Source organism: Hydra viridissima, unplaced genomic scaffold (genome assembly GCF_058129835.1).
Source record: "Hydra viridissima isolate aposymbiotic clone 2 unplaced genomic scaffold, HvirCarnegie_v1 scaffold_11, whole genome shotgun sequence".
In the NCBI taxonomy this organism is placed as follows: Eukaryota; Metazoa; Cnidaria; class Hydrozoa; order Anthoathecata; family Hydridae; genus Hydra; species Hydra viridissima.
The window spans coordinates 13,332,177-13,353,345 of record NW_028324310.1 but is presented as its reverse complement, the minus strand read 5'-3'; the positions used below and the strand labels follow the sequence as shown (position 1 = coordinate 13,353,345).

The 21,169-nt window shown below is 33.1% G+C and overlaps 2 protein-coding genes across 3 annotated transcripts; both read left to right on the top strand.

Annotated features, from left to right (window-relative positions):
* Nucleotides 1-46: 46 nt before the first annotated feature.
* Nucleotides 47-18,496, top strand: LOC145191344 (uncharacterized). The gene is made up of 4 exons (XM_080068418.2): nucleotides 47-333; nucleotides 524-976; nucleotides 2,040-2,357; nucleotides 17,801-18,496. Exons 1-4 carry the CDS (start codon nucleotides 165-167, stop codon nucleotides 18,304-18,306), a joined length of 1,446 nt encoding a protein of 481 aa, XP_079924544.2. The 5' UTR covers nucleotides 47-164; the 3' UTR covers nucleotides 18,307-18,496.
* Nucleotides 18,497-18,572: 76 nt separating this feature from the next.
* On the top strand, nucleotides 18,573-19,758 carry LOC145190939 (transmembrane protein 101-like). Of its 2 annotated transcripts, XM_090066677.1 has the most exons (2): nucleotides 18,573-18,993; nucleotides 19,133-19,270. In XM_090066677.1, exons 1-2 carry the CDS (start codon nucleotides 18,718-18,720, stop codon nucleotides 19,139-19,141), a joined length of 285 nt encoding a protein of 94 aa, XP_089922803.1. In that variant the 5' UTR covers nucleotides 18,573-18,717; the 3' UTR covers nucleotides 19,142-19,270. The 2 variants fall into 2 exon arrangements, with proteins under 2 accessions (XP_089922803.1, XP_079923972.2); XM_080067846.2 differs by having other exon boundaries at nucleotides 18,718-19,758.
* The last annotated feature ends 1,411 nt before the right edge of the window (nucleotides 19,759-21,169 follow it).

Here is a 21,169-nt window from a genome sequence, read left to right as displayed (position 1 = left end):
TTGCATTTTTGTTAATTTTGTTGCATTAATCTTTTAAATGCATTTTAAAAATGTTTTTGTTTATTTTAAGTTTGCATCAAAATTTTAGGAAAACAATTTTTTAAAATGATTGTGAATATTTGATATGTTGCTTTAATGGAATCACAAGAGTTCAGCCCTGCAGGATGGACAAACATTTACAAGATATCCATCCCTCACATGTAGCCCTTGGCATACTAATAGGAGCAAGTGGAGCTTTAGTGGCAGTTCAACTTTACTCACTGTTGAAGAAACAACCCCGAAAAACAATTCCAATGCAGCAACAGAGTCATTTGTCACTTTATCAAGCTACAGGTATCTATATATACATATATACACACACACAAAGTATTGAATGTTTATAGAAATCTATGCTCTATTTTTTTTTCTTGAAGTCCTAATCATTTAGTTATTTTTTTAGTGATTATTGCAATTTTTTTATTGTTAGTATTCTTTCAATTTATATGTTTTTTAGTATTGTTTATTAGCCCTACAATATTTTTAGGTCCTCTGGTGGGCAATAATAGTTTGAGATCAGAAACTGCTTTACCTAATGGTGGCCCTTCAAACAGTGAAATAATTCATCCATCTTGGCACACGCCTGTTCACATGTTTCTTGCTTCAAGTAATGAAAGGATAAATGAAGAAGCTGGTTTATCTGACAATGAAGTTGAAAATAAAAAGGAAGCAGAAACATTGCTAAGTCTCTTATATAACATAGGCGAGGCACAATCAAAGCAAAATAACATAATTCATCGTGGGATAAGTTGTAATATTTGTGGGACTAATCCTTTAACTGGTGTCCGATTTAAATGTATTAATTGCGTTGACTATGATGTTTGTTCTCGATGCGAACCATCATGTAACCACCAAAGAACACATGTTTTTGTAAAAATTACCACACCAATACCTCCACTTGTTAATCCACGTTCAGCTATGCTGCCAACATTTTACCCAGGTATGATATATTGGATTGGTGCATAATTGTGTAGCTTTTTTTTAACAAATTTTGTTCAACAAAATAAATAAGAACATTTTACAAAAACATCTTTAAATGATTATTCTTGAGCATATTCACCATCTACTTCAATTACTGGTTTGAATTTGCTTGATAGCTGTTGACTATGGGCAATAGAGTTGCTAGTCTTAGAGGCAATCTACTTTTTGAAGGCAGCCACTAAGTTAACCAATTTGTTGTAAACTGTAGACAACTACACAAAGCTAAAATTATTTGCATAATTGTAATGAAAGACAGAGTTGTCTTTTTTGCTCTGTATAATCATTTTGGTTGTAGCATGAATGCAGCCAAGTTGAGCTAAATAAATATTGCTATTAATGCTTAACTATTGTTTTCTGTTTTTATCTGAAATCTGCTGCTGTTGACATTCATCATCACCATTCGCAGAATAATAAATCCTGTTTGAGATGATTTCCCAGATGATTCCACTTCTGTCAGACCAAATATACAAATACTGCCCTCTTACAGTGAATAGCTTTCAGTATTTTTCAAGGGGACTCACTTGGTGAAATGCAAACTTTTCTTTTTATGTTTTTTGAAGAGAAACCAGGTTCATCCTTAGTCATAAGATTCTTCAGAAACAGAGTTTTAGCAGAGAGCTTGTGGGTGACTCATCAAGACAATTTTCATACCTTTCTGAGCTTTTTGAAACAACTAATGTTAGTTTAATGGTTTACGTAGAAGTCTTTGAGCAGCATTTTTATTGTCAACATTTCATTTGTGGTGAATATAGATTTGATTTTTGAAACACATTTCTACTTTTTTTTTTCAAACAATAATCCTCTCTTTTAACAGAAAAGATAATCTTGAAATCATTTTGAAAAACGTTCATATAAAAAATATAAAAACAAAGACATTACACTAATTTTTAACAAATAAGGTTGCAATAAAAAGCTCCAATAATTATGCACCTACTAATAGTTACAAGTTTATAAAAAGCAAATCATTGCATCTTAAATGAGTTAAAAGTTTTCATCAATACTTGTATAATTCTCTTGTGTAGGCAAAAACAATTTAGAAAATACTTTACCTTGGAATGAAGTATTGCTACTTCGAGAAGAAACTCATTTTGACTCAGCTTACATTGAGGTTTTATATGATCAATACATTTCACTTTGCAATGATGAGCGAGGCATCACAAAAGAGGTTTTTCAAATGTGCCTTGGGCCATTGACATCGAAAAAGAATTTAGTTGTTCAGCAATTATTTCACTTTTATGATCAGGACAAAGATGGCATTATTAATTTCAAAGATTTTGTTCATGGAATGTCTATTTTAACAAAAGGTTCTAAAGCAGAACGTATGAAGCATATATTTAATGGTAATGGCTTCTTTCTTTCTATTTTTTTTCTTTTTTTTTTTTTCTTCATGTTTTTGAATTTATTATATTATACCCATCTAACATACTTAATACTATTCTGATGCTTACTCATTATGAATCTAATTTTTAAGTGGGAGATAAAATGTGATTAATTCAAAAATTGTTTTGAAATAAATCATGTTGTTGCTACTCAGTATTAAATTTTAGTTTACTAGTATGATTAAATGCAATAATTTTTTCCGCTGCTTGGAGTGAGTCTTCTTGGAATGAGTTTTTATGTCATAAAGTTAAATTTCAAATTGATAAAAAATTGATTACTCTTTAAGCATTTTAGTTTTCATAAAAGTTAGCTCTGGCACTCTCAACCCTCACAGCTATAAGTGGAACTATTTAGAGTTATTCTGTACATTTAGTAGTGTTACATAGTCTGTCATTGCAAAGAATCGTTACTTTTTGAAACCAACTGATGGGTATCAATAAGTCAATTAATTTTTGTCTGAAATTATATGAAAATAAAGTATTTGTTATTTTCTCAAGATTTTTTTCAATTTTCTGTTTAACTTGCATTTAAAATTATACTTAATATACTTTTTAAAATATATTTAATACAGTTTTCGTTTACATTTAAGAAAGGTAATTTACAGCTCTGAAAATAAAAATGCTGTATTTTTTTCTATAATTAACAAAGTTATACTAATTTATCAAACTTGGGAAAAGCTGAAGGTTTAAATTAAGTGATTCAGCAACAGCTACACTGGTCAAAGCTTTATCCATTGATTATGTTGTCACAGAAATAAATCACAGTTCTTAACTGATAAAAAAAATGTTTGAGAAAAAGAAATAAATAGGCAGCGTCAATTTTTGGTTCAATCTGCACCCATCAGGCCTAGAGGTAGAGTTATTTATAAACTATTGTTATAAGTGATCGCAGATCAATACAAACTTTATGAGTACCGAATTGATTTTTATGAGTACCGAATTGATTTTTATGAGTACCGAATTGATTTTTCTATGGGCTGTTTTTCTGAGAATTTTGTCTCAAAGAAAATAGGATCAGTGTGTCTGACCCTTGTTCTAGAAAGAATGGTATGTTTTAGGACTAAAAGTATCTGTTGAATTGTGGCAATCACTAAACAAATTAAAATATTCAAGTTTACGGTCCAATATTTGTAATCAAAGACTGTGGACATTAAAAGTAAATTAGTAAAGATTCAAGATAAAAATTTAGGGCGTTGTTTTTAAATATCTGCAGGAAAATTCATACATCTGTTTCCAGGGCTGCAAGATAAAAAGTTAGTACATATGCCCTCAACCGGATTCTTAAAATTCGAACATAAAGAAAACATAAAGTTCAAGCTGAAACCAAAATCTGCGAAGAAAACCAACTTTGATATAAAATCTTTGGTACATCTTGTTTCTGTTAATGAGTTTGGCAGAGCTCAGAGAGGCGCATAAATTAAGTAAAAACTTTATCTTACTGATGCATGCCCATCAGTTCTCTGTAAGCAGAGCATTAATACTAACCTCTGAGTATTGTAATGAAATTTTTCAAATGCTAAAATTCAAGCGAATTTTCCTAAATAAATTTAATTCAAATTAAAAAAGAATTTTAAAAGCATGGTTCTAAGTTCAAAAAAAAAAGATTCCAGGGTGCGAAACAAAAGTCTGACTTACCAACCAGTATTGTTAGTTTAATGTGTTAGAACTCACTCAATAGATTCTTTACGTCTTAACGAAGGTAATTCTTAAACTTTTCTCCGTTTTTGGAATAAACATATTTGTAGTAAGTTTTTTTTACTTTATTATTATTATTATTATTTTTTTTTGTTAAGACACGAAATTGTAATGCTGTGTTAGTAAATTTCTTCCCCCGAGAAATTATATATATATATATATATATATATATATATATATATATATATATATATATATATATATATATATATATATATATATATATATATATATATATGTATATATATATATAATATATAAGGAAATGCCGGTTCTGGCTCATGAACAGTTTTCCATAGTTAAGGATGCTAACGTTGATGCGATGAGTTAACTTTTCTTCAAAAAATATGTTATCTTGAGGGATGAGGTACCCCTAAAGATCTAATTCTTATCATTCAAAAAATTTCTTGCCTTTTTCAAACCTCAGCGATAGGTCGTGTTTTGTAGTGACCGATGGCAAGTGTGTGAATTCCGTCATCTAAGATAATTCTTTTGTCGTCGTTAGCGCTGAGTGCGACTTTGTTAATTTCTTCAGTGTAAACGTCGTGAAGATGAGATCAGAAAACGTTCATGGTTGCAAGTTGTTCATTTCCGTTCATTAAGCAGTCTTTAAAATGTTGATGCCTTATTTTCTTTTCAACGACTTTCTTTTTGACCCCTTTGCATTTTTTGTGTTCATCTTTAGTGATTTTGTAAGAGTAGAGCTTTGGTCTTAGTCCAACAAACTCTTTAATTTGTTTACCAGCAGCCTCATCTTTGAACTTGCCAATAACCTTTTTATTTAAGCCTACTTTGAAACCAACGTTTTCAATGGCAGGATGGTCTTTTGGAAATTCGCTTGTGTCAAATTTGGCTTCAACATCATCAGCAATGTCTTTGTAAAAATCTTCTGTTTCAATTTCAAAAAAGAGCGAGTCAGTGTCGGTCATGAGCAGCTTGGCTTTATCGCCATATTTAGGCTTGATGTAGTCGTAATAGAATTCATACATGAGAGTTTTGCTGATGTCGAGGATGCACATTCCTAAAAAAACGGGTTTGTCATAAGTGACTTGTGTTTTCTTCATATGAATCGCAGCTAGGTTTTCATCAAAAATGACGTGTCGTTCATATCGAGTTTGTTTAGTTAATTTTGAGACTTCTTTTCTTGTAGTGACAAGTTTAATATCAACATGTTTTTCGATGTTTTCCATAGTTTTCCCAAAGACGGCATTGTTCATGAGTTTAAAAAATTCTTTTTCAGATTCGTTTCGACCTGGTTCTGCTCTCTTTTGGGTGTTGCCATCGATGTACGATTTCATCCAAGGTTCTTCTCTAAAGGTGATTCCTCGATGAATTTTGGTGATGACTAATCCCATTCGTTCATAGAGTTTAAGATTTGTGCGATGGACGACGTATTTTTCTTTGTTGTTTAAATTTGGAACGAGTTTGGCTACTTTTCCAATGGTTAATCTTTCAGGAGCCAAAGGGTAGTCGTTGTGTAAATCGTGAAGCTCTTCAGGGTAATCTAAATCGACTTCAAGTATGCATGGCATGCTGCGCCAATTGTTGAGTTCATCTTCAGTCATCCATTTGAATCCTCCAACGGGAAGAGGTTGACTCATAGCCCATCCGTAAAGATTGTTAGCGTCTAAATACATGAGGAATTTTGAGGGTTTTGAAGGATCATATTTGTCCATGTATTTGTTGTTAGCATTTCCAAGTCGGTTGGAGATCATGCTAATTCCGCCGCGTATTCCTTTTTTAACCATGTTGAGCATATCAGGATCGCTTAAAAGTTCAATTTCAGCTTTAGTACTTTTATAACAGGCTTCCATACCGAGTCCAGGACAGGTGTAAAACTGAGCAGGATCAAGATCGTAATTTAGCATGCAAGCGTTTCTGAAATTTTCAATAGCGTCTTCTAGAATTAAGACATCAGACACGTTATAAATTTCTAGGTAATCTCTAAATGTTTTGCATCCAAATACTTTCCAAACGTTTTTCGCATGCGTGTATTCTTCATCAGTGATGTCTTTATCGTCTAGTCCGGAATAAAAGTCTTCTTTTGGAGGCAATTGCGTTTCAGTTAATTTTTCAATCGAGTCCATCCATTCGTAAGGGAAAATACCTTTTTTTCTTATCAAGTCGAACTTTTCCTTTTCAGGATAATATTCCCTAGCGTTTATGCATTGTTCATCGGTTAGATTTTTAGAGAGTTTGTCTAAAGTGTCAGACATGAACCTATAGCTGTCAAGAAACCTCATTTCTCTTAATACTTCTTTTGGTTCGCCTTTCTTATCGACAGTGTCTCTCAGTTTGATTTTTTTAGAGAAGCTAATATATTTCTCATCATTGTTTGGTATGCAATTGAGCTTTCCACCTAATTTTTTAATAAACAAATGACTGTCATAGGCAGACAAGCAATGTATAAATACGGGAATAAATTTTGGAATTCGATATTTTTTATTGCAAGCATCATGAGCAGCACCACGGTACTTTCCAGTCAAATGACAGTGATCCCACACTTTGTCACCATAAAGATCTTTTTTGCAAATGTGACATTTGGTTTCAGCTTCAAACTTCTTTTTATCCACATCAGTCTTTATTGGCTTATTCTTCCATTCTTTTTGCAGTGAATCAATCTTATCGAAAATCTTTTTAGAGTCTTCTTCAAGACTGGTGATAAACTTTTGAGCCACATCATCCTCTTCGCTTTCTGCTGTGTACTTGACTGGTTTTTCTTTATAAATGGTTTCGTCAAAGCATTTGATATGGTAGCTGAACGAGCATGGAACATGCTTTTGATATTGTTTGGTGTATGAATGTTTTAAGTCAGGGGTGCAAGTGTTGATGGGTTTGATGAAACTTTCAAAGTCAGCAGTTACCACAAACGGAACTCTCATGGTCTTGTTATAGTTTTTAAACTGAACAGTTGTTCCTTTTTCAGGAAGATCGATTCTCATTGGAGCGTTATCATAGCAGTATTCTTGATGGATTTGAAGCTTTTCTTCTTGGTTGAAACCTTGCATACAATTTCTACAAAAGTATTGTTTATGTTGATGTTTTGTTGTTGAGGAGCCGGCAAACCGACTGAAATTTTTAATAAGACAATAATGGCTGTTGTCTTTGTTTGAAATGAGCAGCAAATCAACACAGTGTTTTCGATCATGAAATTTGGATATTTGCATAGGTTGAGGCTTATTCATTTCATAGTGAAAGACGTTCACGCTGATGTCAGGATTATTCACTTCAAACTTTTCGATTTGAGTTGTCTTTACAGGAAATTCCATTCCATTCCAATTAAGCTATTTAGATTTTTCAATCAACTCATTATCAATTCTTTCGTTGTTTTTATTTTTCATGTTAAGAGCTCTGGTGACGCACCACTTGAAGCATTCATTGTCGTTGTTTACCATGTTGATGATGGCTTTTTTACTTTCCAACTCGGGAGACAGCTTCATGAAGAAAGAGCCTCTGAAAGGTTCATAATCAGCAAAGTTAATATCCATTCTTAAAATCTTTGACAAGACGCAATTGGATCCCATCTTGTTGTAATTAGCACTACTTTCCAAGATTTTTTCTTCCATTTCAGTCATGAGCGCTCTCACATCATCACCCTCCAATAATCTTTTCGTGTTGGATGAAAAGTTAGCTGTCTGAGTAGTTTCCTCACCAGTCAAGATGCTTACGCGAGTCATTTCACAGACTAAAGAAATTCTTACCCTTGTGTTTCTTTCTCCTTCCATGGTTTGAATAGCAGACTCCCTTACCAAGTTTAAAAAAGGAACAATGTCTTGGTATCGAGAAGAAGGTGTGTAAGAAAATAGTCTAGCAGCACGCTCTGCAGAATGTTCAGTCATTTTAAACTTTACTGTAAATGGTTTTGGCGCGAGAGGTTTATACACTGTTTTTAATACAAGTGATTTGATAGACTGTATCTTTTCATCGATTTGTTTCACTGATTCGCTTACCTTCTTCTTGACTACTTCAGGAACGTAGGGATCTATCCATTCTTTAATATCATTATACTTATTTGCAACATATGACGTCACACTTTTTACAGCTGCCGTCAGACTTGAAAATAAACCAGGTCTTGGTGCTGGAACCGGTCTAGGTATAATGAGCTTTGTTGAATCGATAACTGGTGTGTTAAGAATAGAGGGTTCATCTCTTGTCATCCTATTTTGCAAGAGAGCAGAAGGTTCGAATGAAATCAAGTTGTCAGACCTTGGCCTTGGAGCAGGCACAGGTCTTTCAGAACCAACAGTAAACCTTACTTTTGTCGGTTTTACAGAAACTTTTACAGCTGGTTGAACAAACCTAACCACGGTAGGTCTTTCATTAACAGGCAACGGTCTTGCCTCAGTCGTTCGTCTACGAGGAGCAGGACCATACCCAATGATAGGTCTTGTGTTTTTCATTGCCTCAACAAGCTCTTCCCTAGTCATTCTGGTGTAGTCTTTTATAGCTCTTTCTTTAGCATCCCTTCTTAATGATGCCATTGATACTTTTCGATCTTTCACAGTTTTACTTTCCATTTTTATTACGGAAAGATTTTTCTTTATGTCACTTTCAATTTTTCGCTCTTTGGCAAAAGTTTTTGCTTTTTGCTTTTTAGCATCAGTTTTATCACCCATTTTATTAATGGAAAGAAAATTTTTTTCGATGCATTCAAGTTTTCGCTCTTTAGCAATTAATTCTGGTTTTGAAGAATAGATACTCATTTTTATTATACTAAGATTTTCTTTAAGTCAATTCAATTTTTTTAAATCTTGGCACACTTTCAGCATATTTTCTGCGAAAAGTTTTTACCGTTTTTTTAATTCCCCGCGAAAAGAATTAAAAAATTATTTGGAAAGACGTGAATACATATTTTTAATCTCTCTAATATGTTCAGTGATTTTACGACAATTATTACGTCCGCTAGCATTTAGTTTCCAATTTGTTCCGATCAGGAATTTATTACGCAGATAAATGTCTTCTTTTATATTTCTGATCACTTCTTCAAAAGGTGCTACTTCAACCATTTCTTTGAAAATGATTCGATGTTCCTTTGGAAGTTTTCTTACGTTTTTTAGAAATTTAAGCAAACTTTTTGATTTAGCCGTATCAGAAGTTGACTCAAAGCTATCATCAAGGGCATTTAAAAGATCATCCTTTTGTATGCTTTCCATCTTTTTATTTATGCCAAGAATTTTATTTAAGTCAATTTTTTAACATGTTAAAAGTTAAAAAATCAATTTTGCTGCTTTTTACATTTTTCAAGCTTTTCAGAATTTAAAAATTCAATCTTGATTCCATCATCCACCTTTCCATCTCGACGCTCTAAATATCTCCATCCACGTCCAGTCCCTGCCATCGCTTTGTAAAGAGACTTGTATTCTACCACCTCACCCGTTTCAATGTTGGTTATTCTCACAGTGATGGGTTTTTTCTTAACTAAACTAAGCCATTCCCATTTTGGATCGGTTGGTTTCTTTTCCTTTATTTCACGTATTTTCTTTTCTTTTGCTCTTTCTAAAATCTCATCTTTACTGATTAAATTATTTTCAACCGCAAGCATCATCAACGTTATTAAATCATCTGCTGTTTTACTAACGCCGTTTTCATTCAACAAATTTTTCAAATACGATGTTGTATATCTCATTTTATTATACCAAGATTTTTTTTAAGTCAATTCAATTTTTCCTGAAAAGACATCTTAATAAACTTAATAAACAGCAGTCATGTTGGTTCCATCTGAAACAAATTTAAGCAGTTTGTCAGAAATAACCACTGCAAAAATAACGGTATTTGCAATAGTTGAAGTTCGAAATTTAAGGTTTACCACTAATTCAGCTGTTTCCGACGTCATTCTTTCTTTTTGCTTGCTGATATCCACAAAGAACAACGGATATAATTTTATATATTCAAGCAAGCTTAACCCAGATTGACAAACAAGTTCATTTGTGCCGTAATATTTTTCATCAAAAGAGAACGCATCTGAATAAGCCATAACCACTCTCTTTTCTCCAAAATTCAAGTCGTAATTGTAATTTGGATACTTTATTCCATTAACAGTCACGTAAAAATTGCTAACATCACAATGGTCGAATAGTGACGGATTAACTGTTTGACTGGAATTTCTGTTTGTCTGAAGTCGAACAAGATAAATCTTGGAATGCTTTTGTCAGTGACTCTTCCAAGCGACCAGGTAAATTCTGTTTGACCGGCTGGAATAAGCTGTCTTTCACATTTGTTTGATTTATAAGCCACTTGAATGGGAATTTTTTGAGCCATTAAATTCATGAATTCAGTCTTTTTCGAAATATCTAATTCAACGCGAGGCATATAAAGTCTGAATTTTTTAAGGTTGATCATTCCTGCACTAACGCTCTCCGCTCTATAAATCGCATCATCACATTCTTTCTTTGTAAAGGTGATGGCATGCCTAAACCCATAAACAACTTTGTCATAGGTTTCGCAAAATCCAAAAATGTGCTTCAACGGAATTTTAAACGAAAAAGCTCCAACGGATGTAGTGTCTGCAAACAAGTGGTCTCGTCTAACATTGAATCCTGAATTTCCAACAAGATTTGACGTATCTATATACCACATCTGTTTTAATCCATCAGCAAACTGAAATCCATAAGGATATTTCATCAATCCAAGTATGGTGGTGGCTGGACCTGGATACATCACTCGTTCCACTTGCTCTCCCGACAAGTCATAAGTCACATCATTAAACAAATACAACAAAGCGTTGTTCACCAGTGCAATGTTGTCTTTAGCATCGTAAAAGGTTCCATCGCTCTTTTTCAACACTCCTTCAATAAGAATGTAAGCCTCTGATGGTACTGTTTGAATCGATTGACAGTCAATCTCAAAAGTAATCGTGCCTGAAGAATTTAAATCGAGATTGGTTGGAAGATACTCAAAAAAATCAACTTTTTCAATACCAATATCATACTCTGGGTTCTCAGTAACTCTTAATCGCTCAGTACTTATCATTTTTTATATAATAAAAAATTATTTAATTCATTTAAATGTCTCTCATTGCAAGACGTTGCAAGTTTATAACAAGTCATCGCAACAGAATGCTATCTTCATACTATTTTCATGCCCTGCCCTATTTTCACCAGGTCTTGAATTCGAATCGCGTTCTTTTTAGACATTTTCTTACTTTGAATAGATGAACCAGTCTTTAATTTCTCAATGGTCTTTTTACCTTTGTCAATAGCCACATCTCTAGCAGTGGAAATAGCTGAAAGGGCTAACTCTGTCCCAGCAGATTTTGCAGCTGTAATCGCTTCTTGTCCAATTTTGCTTGTTGGAGCATTTTTAAGCAAATTCACTGTTGCTTTTGTAACACTTGACGCAGCTGCTCTTTTTATGAAATTTTTAATCATGTCTACAATACCACCTCCACCAACAACGTTCTTTTTCACATATCTTCTTTTGTTCACAATGAGCATTTTTTTAAAATAAAACAATCTTTTTAAATAATTTTATCAATAGTCCTCATTAACGATTTATATTCCTCTTTATTAATCTCCCCTTGTCTCAACAGCTCATCGCAAATAGCAACAGCCATATTTCTTGACTCTTTATTCCCAGCATGCCATGCAGCAATACTCAATTCAAGCTTTTCCACCAACGCATTAGGATCACCTGGAAGAATAATAACACCACGACCTTTTATACCCTTTTCAATACGCATCATTTTTTCCCAAATAGGAGCAATAAGTTGTTGATACTTTGGTCTTCTTGATGATTTCGGTTTATGCGGTTGCGAATCAGATCTTATAGCATCACTGTCCATTAAAATTTTTTCATAATTTTGCAAATCTTCATCGGTATAGCTCTTTGGTATTGTTAATTCAGTCATCAGTTCCCAAAGACCTTTTGTTCCATTATACTTTTCTTCACCGACAATGATATCATTTCCATCTATTTCAACCTCCATTTTTCCAATGTACATTTTATCTCCAACTTTGTTCTCTTCGAAAGGTCTTTTCTTTTTTTGATCAGGCTTTTGATCATCTTTTCATTGCTTTCAATCAGAGGCTTGTAAAGCTTGCTCAAATCAGTCTGAAGATTAGCATCTGAAATGTTGCCGTTTCTTCTGTCATTAATTTCTTTCACAATTTCATCCCTTTTATTCATGTCTTGTATTTTAAAGAAAAACATCTTTTTAAAATACGTGGAAAAAAACATAAATTGGTTTTACGACTACGTTGATCCTTTCTTAAAATACGTGGAAAAAAACATAAATTGGTTTTACGACTACGTTGATCCTTTCTTAAAAAGGTTATTGAACGTTTGAATCGCATCTTCTCTTCCTTTTTGAATCAAGTTTTCTTTAGTAACTTCATCTATTCCCTTTTTTGTTTTAGTTCTTATTTCCTTTGTTAAGGATTTAAACTTTTGAAGCTCGTTTAAAATCAATTCATACTCTGAATCGCTTATTTTTCCGTCTATCAACGCTTTGGAAATGTGTTCGCTGATTGTGTTTAATTTAGACTCGGCCAACACTTTAATCTTTTCATGTTTTTCCGCTTTCAATGTCAGTTTTTTGTTAACCTGTCCTCCTACAATGGATAAAAACCCCATTCCAATAGCTACACCTTCACACGCAATTGCTGCAGGACTAGCAATAATGGTTGACAAAAGCCCAATTCCAGTCACACCTAAAGCAATGCATAAGGCTTGCATCGTATTATCCACATTAGAAATGATTCTGAAAGCGCGATGGTACTTTTTGCTTAGATGAACTCGCTTTGCTTTTTCACTCTCTATCTCTTTCTGAATCTCGCTTATTTTCTGAAGCCTATAAACATGCCCTCCTTCATCTGCAGGAGCTGATGGAAGAACTGGATAAAGTTTATCATTCAATATTTCCATTTTTTATTAATAAAAAATTATTTTAAATCAATGTAATTAATCTTACAAAGTTTTTCTCCTTTTTTAACAATCACGTCCTGTTTGCTGTTACTATTCACGTCCATAATAACATCATCTACAGACTCTGAAATAATAACTTCGTTTTTTCTATAATTCAATTGATCAGTAATTTTATTCATTAATGTTATCACTGCAATACCTTTCTCCAAATTCAGCCCAATGGATAAAGCTATCATTGTATGTGAGAGAGCAGCAAATTTAATGTCTTTCTGGGCAAAAATCTCATATTGTTCGTTAACGTTGAAATAAGGTGGATGATCTAACGTTTTCGTAGACACAATAATGTTGTTCGGTCTTCTTTCCTCCAACTCTCTAACCCTCTCTTCCAAAATTTTTAATTGCAAATCCAAACTGTGGACTTCTGCTGAGGCAACATTTCTAAAAAACTTGTGAGGAGCATGCATTTTACAAATTAAAAATAAATTTTTAGATCATTTTTGCAAACTTAACAATTCATTATTATCTACCCATGAATTAAACGAGTCTGGATATCCTAACCATTTGACTAACGACTTGCTCTTGGTTTTGCGAATGATTTTTTCAATTCTGAATATGTCTTGATGCGTCTTTTGTATCTCCTGTTCGTAAAAGGTGCCTTGAATTTCTTCACCGTTAGCGTCAGAGATTTTATACGTGGGCGGATTCGTATACTGAACTTTTGACACTGTAAAAACCTCCTCAGTCCATCTCGGCGTATAGCCCTTTTCAAAATGAGACTTCTTTTTTACGATCCGCACTTGATCACCCATTAAGAATTTTGGATCTTTTCTTTCTTTCTGTTTACCATTCAGACTCCACCAGACCTTATATTTATTCTTTTCATCGCTAGCTTCCACTGGTGTCATTTTGATAGAAGAGTGCTTTGTGTTGTTGTAATTTTTCACCATCTCATCCAATACGTCAATGTATTTATTGGTGTTGTTAGCTGAAAAATATTTAAACATTTTTTCTTTCATTGTTCTATTCCATCGCTCGACAACAGAACTTTTTTCCTCGTTTTCAGTAGAATACAATTGAACACCCAACGCTCTCACATGTCTGTTGTAAAACTCTTTTCCTTTGTCTACCCACAATTTAATGCATTTTCTTTCTGTGAAAATCTTTTTCAACGCTTCAGCCACTTCAAGACCCGTTTTGCTTTTTAACGGAACAATCCATCCATACTTTGAAAACACGTCGATCACCATGAGCAAATATTTTACACCGTTGTTGAATTTTGAAAACGATTGCATGTCAACCAAATCAGCAGCCCATATATCATCAATGTCATTCACAAACACTTTTCTTCTTTTAAAATGATGAATCACCGGTTTATGAAGCTCCTCTGCAAGCTGATCCGTCCATTTCAAATCACTCACACCAAATCCTTTTGTTTCTGAAGATGATCCTTTGAGCGTATGTGATGAAACAAACTTGCATTTGGTTATCCCACAAGAGTCGCATATTCCTTTCAACATATGTCTGTTGTTTTTTGTGATCTGGTTTTTCAAGTGAATGGTTTCAGTCTCTCTTCTACACTTAACGCAGTACATTTTAACATATATAAAACTTTTTTTATATAAAAATGGAAGTGATGAATTTGTCGTGTAAAATTGGGAAAACCAAAAGAAACAACATCGCGCTTTTACCAAGAAGTATACGAGGAATCATCGTTGGAAAGTCCGGTTGCGGAAAAACAACGTTACTCTTAAATTTACTTTTAAGACCTGGATGGCTAGATTACAACCGCTTACAAGTCTTTGGCAAATCTCTTTTTCAACCAGAATATAAAATATTAAAAAACTCATTCGAAAATAAACTTCCTAAAAAGGATATTGTTGATTTGTTAACGGATGATGTACAAGACGAAATGGAAAAATTGAATTTAAACCCTGAAGATGTTATTGAGGAAATTTCAAAAAAATATTCCGACAATGATGATATGGAGTGTCAATTCTTTGAAACGGCTGATGATGTGCCTGAACCTGAATCCTTAGACTCGACCAAAAACAATTTGATGATCTTTGACGATTTGCAATTGACCAATCAAAACAAGTGCGAAAAATATTACATCCGAGGAAGACACTCCAACGTTGACTGCTTTTACCTCGCTCAAAACTATTTCGAGATTCCAAGACATACCATCAGAGAAAATGCTAACTTTATTTGTCTCTTTAAACAAGACCAAAAAAGCGTTAATCACATTCATCAAGATCACGTTTCCTGCGATATGAAAATAGAAGAATTTAAAGCCTTTTGCAATCATTGCTGGAATGAACCTCACGGATTTGCCGTCATTGATCTCTCTTCTAAAAAGAACGAGGGAAAGTACCGAAGTGGGTTTGACAATTTTTTATTTTTCTAAAACAATTTAAAAAATAATTCTTATTTAAAAAAATGACAGGTATAATAATCGATGTAGATGGAAAATCAAGTGTTATCACCACTGATTTTTTGGATAAAATCGTTTTTGACGAAGGAAAAAGTTATGAAATGGCTTTTCTCGGTCTTGAGACTTACAACAGCATTCCAAATGTAAGCAGTAAAAACAATTCTTTCAAATACAGCATGAACAATGGAGCTAATTGGGAAAACATTATCATTCCATCAGGAAGCTATGACATTAAAGACATCAATGAGTATTTGCAAAAGTCTATTTTAAACACAATAAAAACAGCTCAACGTGGAAGTTATATTATTGCAAATAAAATTAATTACTCTCCAAACAACCTTCAAATTGGAATCAATCTTAATACTTTAAAATCAACCATTAAACTTGGTTTGAATTATTTGATTGACTTTAACGTGGAGAATAGCATCTCTTCAGTTTTAGGGTTTACTAAAAGAAAATTAAATTCCAATTCCGAATACGAGTCGGATCATATCGTTAGAATTTCAAGCATTAACACCATCAGAATCGTTAACAACGTTATCGGATCATCCTATATTAATGGAACCCAATTAAATTGCATTTACTCCTTTTATCCAAATCTTAGTCCTGGCTATAAAATCATCGAGAGACCAATGCATTTGATTTATCTTCCTGTTAAACTGTTTGAAATTTCAACAATGGTTACTCACATCATTGATCAGAATGGAGATTTGGTTGATTTTCGTGGAGAGGATATTACAATACGATATCATATTCGAGAAGTGAAATAAATAATTTTTTAATACATAAAAAATGAGCAATTATCAAAACATCAAAATTAACATCTCGCAGAGTCAATCTGATAAAATTAAAAAAGCCATGCATGATAAAACCGATACTAGCATTAAGCTTTCTCATCAAGACTTGAACGGTAAACATGTTCTCGCTATCACTAATTCGCAATTGAACAAAATTAGAAAAGCGTATGAAGCTGGTAAAGGAGTCACTCTTAAATTGAGCAAAAGACAAATTGCATACAACTCGAAAATAGAAGGAGGTTTCATCGGAGCTCTTTTACCGTTACTAGGTATGATAGGCAGCACTCTTGCCACAAAGGTTGTTCCTGCTCTCGCCACTGGATTGTTAGCAGGTGTAGGCTCTTCTGCCGGCTCTGCTATGGTTGATAAAATTGCTGGGCGAGGTCTTTTTTGCATGAGCAAAAATGGAAAAGGAATGAAGATAAAAACTTTAGGTGGAGAAGGATTGTTTATCACCCCATGGACTAAAAATGTTCACGGTGATGGACTCTTCATTAAAACTGGAAAAGGTTATCAATCTGTTGGAGCTGGTTTATTACTCGGACCTAACTCATCCTTTAATAGTATACCCTTTTTAGGTGCTATTCTATGAAAATCGCTTGTTAAAAAATTCGGATAAACTTTTTAAGAAATTAAAAAAATGATCGACTTTCAATGGATTGACGTAGAAGGAATTGTTTTACCTAATGAAGCTTTAACTAACTTTCAATTGATAAAGGCTGCTAAACAGTTAAAATTAAAAAACTTTCAAGGCGTGTTTGTCAGGGATGAGTTACCAAAAAAGCCAAGAAAAAAAGAATGTGGTATTGTGAATACAGGAGATTCAAGCACTGGTGGGTTTCATTGGGTGTGCTGGTATAAAGACGCTGACAAAAAATACAGCTTCGACTCTTATGCTCAGCCTCCTCTTATTGAGCTCATTGATTATTTAAAAAGTCCGGTTTATTATAACAGCGAGAGAGTTCAGTTTGGTGATACGTCTTATTGTGGCCACTTGTGTCTTTACGTCTTGAAAAAATTACAGGAAGGGGATGACTTTCAAGAAATTATCAATACCTTGTGGTGACTGCTTAATGACTAAACAAGAAAAACTCACCACCATGAACGTTTTCCGATCTCATCTTCACGACGTTTACACTGAAGAAATTAACAAAGTCGCACTCAGCGCTAACGACGACAAAAGAATTATCTTAGATGACGGAATTCACACACTTGCCATCGGTCACTACAAAACACGACCTATCGCTGAGGTTTGAAAAAGGCAAGAAATTTTTTGAATGATAAGAATTAGATCTTTAGGGGTACCTCATCCCTCAAGATAACATATTTTTTGAAGAAAAGTTAACTCATCGCATCAACGTTAGCATCCTTAACTATGGAAAACTGTTCATGAGCCAAAACCGGCATTTCCTTATATATATATTATATATATATATATATATATATATATATATATATATATATATATATATATATATATATATATATATATATATATATATATATATATATATATATATATATATATATATATGTATATAAAATTTTTAAAAAAAACTACTGGTCAAATTTACTGGTCAAAAGTTTGTAACGTAACTATTCTCTTTTTTTGATATTAGGATATGACCTTGATAGAGATGGATACATTTCACGTGATGATCTTCTGCAAATGTTGCAAGCTTACCACCAGCTCTCGATGGAAATCGTGCGAGATGTTGTGCGTTCTTGTGAAGAGGAAATGATGTCAACGTATGACGACTCCGGCAACAGGCCCATATCTGCCGTTTTTAATGCACCCATACCTGACACCGGTAGTGCTGGGAATTTCAACAAAAACGAGAGAACTCAATCAGTATCTGAGGAGCTTAGCAAAAATATTATTCAAATTAGTTTACTTGATTCCTCGATTAACACCGGACTAACGAGCAAAAAAAATAAAAACCGTGAACGCTTGTCCGCAGTCGAGGCGATGACGCAAGATGCTATTGTGGAGTTAGTAGATCAAATCATGCAGAACGCCGATATCGACAAAGACGGAAAGCTGTCAGAACACGATTTCTATCAATACGCTGTTATAGATACTTCACTACTGGCTTGGTTTGAAGCAATCGATACTGTTTTCTGAATTTTAAATTTTTTTATATTGAAATGTATATAATGTTGGGAAGATCCGGTTTTATGATTCGATGTTTAACCTTTTGACGATGCTTAGCTATTATTATATTATTATTTTGTAATTGCAATTTCAAAATAGTAACTTATTTTATGATATAATATAGATAGGTCTAGGAAACATTCTTTAAACGTTCCAAGGATCTTCGTTTTTTTTATCCGCGATCATATTTGTGCTTCACTTTAAGATATGAATAACTTTTACCTTCGAAGGTTTGCTTTATTTTTTAAATGAGTTCCAAAAGGTTTTTAACAAGTTGGTTCCAACAGGAATCAAAAGAGTTAAAAATAATTTTTTTTTTATTTTTTTCTCTTTAATTTTGTTTTTTTGTTTTGTTTTTTTCAGTGAAAATTATTTAAAATAATGACAAGTTCCCGAAACGGGACTGTTCGAATTCCTTCTAATCAAAAAGATGCATTTTCATCTCGTGAAATATTTATGCGTGCTTCTTCAGAGAGTGCATGTTTTATAATATCTCGCTATCCGTACGTCAGTGCGGTACTTTTAATGATAATAACAGGCGAACAATCAAAAACTACTGAACTCAAGGAGGCAGAACGATCTCACATTCTTTTTCACATCGGTCTTTACTTCGTGTCAGCAACAATGATGGCGTATGATTTGTTCAGATTGAAAAAGGTATTCGCAATAGTCCATGTTATTCATACTATAATTATCAGCTATTTAGAATACGAACCCTCTAGACATGGTGAGCATATAGCGCTCAATTTATTGATTCGAAACTTTGCCTTAGTGGGTTCGTTTTTAATGTTTGCAGGTGGTGTAAATGAAACCACGAAAAATGAGAAACACAATAAACATCTTATTTCATTTGGCATTCGAATCATTGGTGCGTTCGCCATGTTGTCTGCTGTCTTGATATGGAATAGTAGCGAAGAAATTCGAAGATATTCACAGGCGTTACCCGCTGGTTTTTTATCAACACATTTAATCATGGTGTCTTTGATTGTATGCGGCGTTAGCATCTACAGTGGATATCATGTAATGTTAACTTGCAAAATATTGACTGCTCTATTATTAATAATAACTTTAGTAGTAGATTTGGCGCATAACTCATTGGGTTCGAAAGACAGTACTAGTTGGATTCGAATTAGTATTGCCTGTCGTCATGTGCCTACAATGGCTGCTCTTTTTTTAGTAAATACAGATTGTTAGTTGACAATTTATTTATCGGAAGACTTATGAACATAAGTTTTTGGTGATGTTTCTTGCTCGTATAGCAAACAATATTGGCGCAATTTAGTAAACTGTATCGCGGTTATATTGTTTGCTACCCAAGATATATATACAGTCTTTTAAAATTGCGGCAAGATATTGATATTTATAAAAACATTGTAATATTAGGGCCGCGTTATACGATTGAAGTAAAAGGGTTATAGCGAATGCAGATATTTTTTTATGTGCAGACTGAACTAAAAAATTAAAAAAAAGACTTTAACCTGTCCTGGTATACATAATCAATAAGTCACCCAAAGCTGAAACAAAAAGAAATTACACCACACTGTACACTAGACTGTACACTGTACTAGCAGACTGATTATAGGATATAGGTATTTCATTAATAGATAAGTATAAATGAGACAATATTTTTGTGACATACAATAACTTAAAAAGTTTATGTAAAAAAACTGCTTCAATCTTTAATACTTGATTTAGCACGTCTTCATAATCTGATTATATTGAATAACTAAGAATTCTCTTTTTTTCACTTCGCTATAGTTTTTGTGGAGGAATCTACTAAATTTCAAACTTAACAATTGAAGATCCCAAAGCAAGGGAATGTTAAATTACATTTTTGTTAAAAAAATGTTTTCTGGACTCATTAATGTTCTCTCATTCCAATGAAACGCCAAAAGCTTAAAAACGACAAGAACAGGCCTAAACCAATGCGATGAACAAGTTAAATGCATATTTTTATGATAATAATATAACGACATGTAATTAATGTTTGTTTAGATGTTTATGGTTAACACGTTATGCACTCACTTTAACGTTTAGGTTGGGCGGTTTTCAATAGTTTTTTTTAAATTGAATTAAATTTTATTGGAAAAATCATTGAAAATGAGAGCCAGAGGTCAAAAAATGGTGAAAATGTGTCAGCGACTGATCAGGTAAGATGTTAAACACTAACACTCATTTAAATTTAACGTAGTTCAGCTTGAATGTAGGTGAAGAATTCGTGCGTACCTTCGAGAAAAACTTCCAATTGTAATTTTTTGATAGTTAATAAAAGAGTCCCATTGCTTTAATTTAAGACATAAACCGATATTTTAGACTGATGTTTTATTTTAGAAATTTCCCGTTAAAAAAGTGCTCAAATTTTACGTAGCCAGTCTTTAATTGTAAAAAAAAAAAGCCTTTTCTGTTACGAAATCTTTTTGAGTTCTTAAATGAGATCAAAGTCCATTAATTGATTAAAGTTTTGGATTGTCTGATCCACGAGATATTTTTAAATTCCTAATATCGCAAGTTGCGTATTTGGTGTCACGGTTATGGTTAAAATAGCTTCTTTTCCGGTTATTTTCCGTTGCAAAATTCAGCACTGAATAACTTTTAATTAAGTTATTGATTTTGGTCGCTAAAAATGACTTTACTTAAAGAATGATTTAAAAATAACAGCTTGAATCAATTATATAACGTGGTTCCAATTAAAGTTAATAAAATTCTTTTAATTAAAAATGTCCCTAAGTGATAAAAGCACCAGTATAATTAGAAAATCATCATGATCCCACACTAAGTTAAAAATAAGTTATTTAACCGGATTACCAGCTTTAATAAGTAAGAGAACACATTA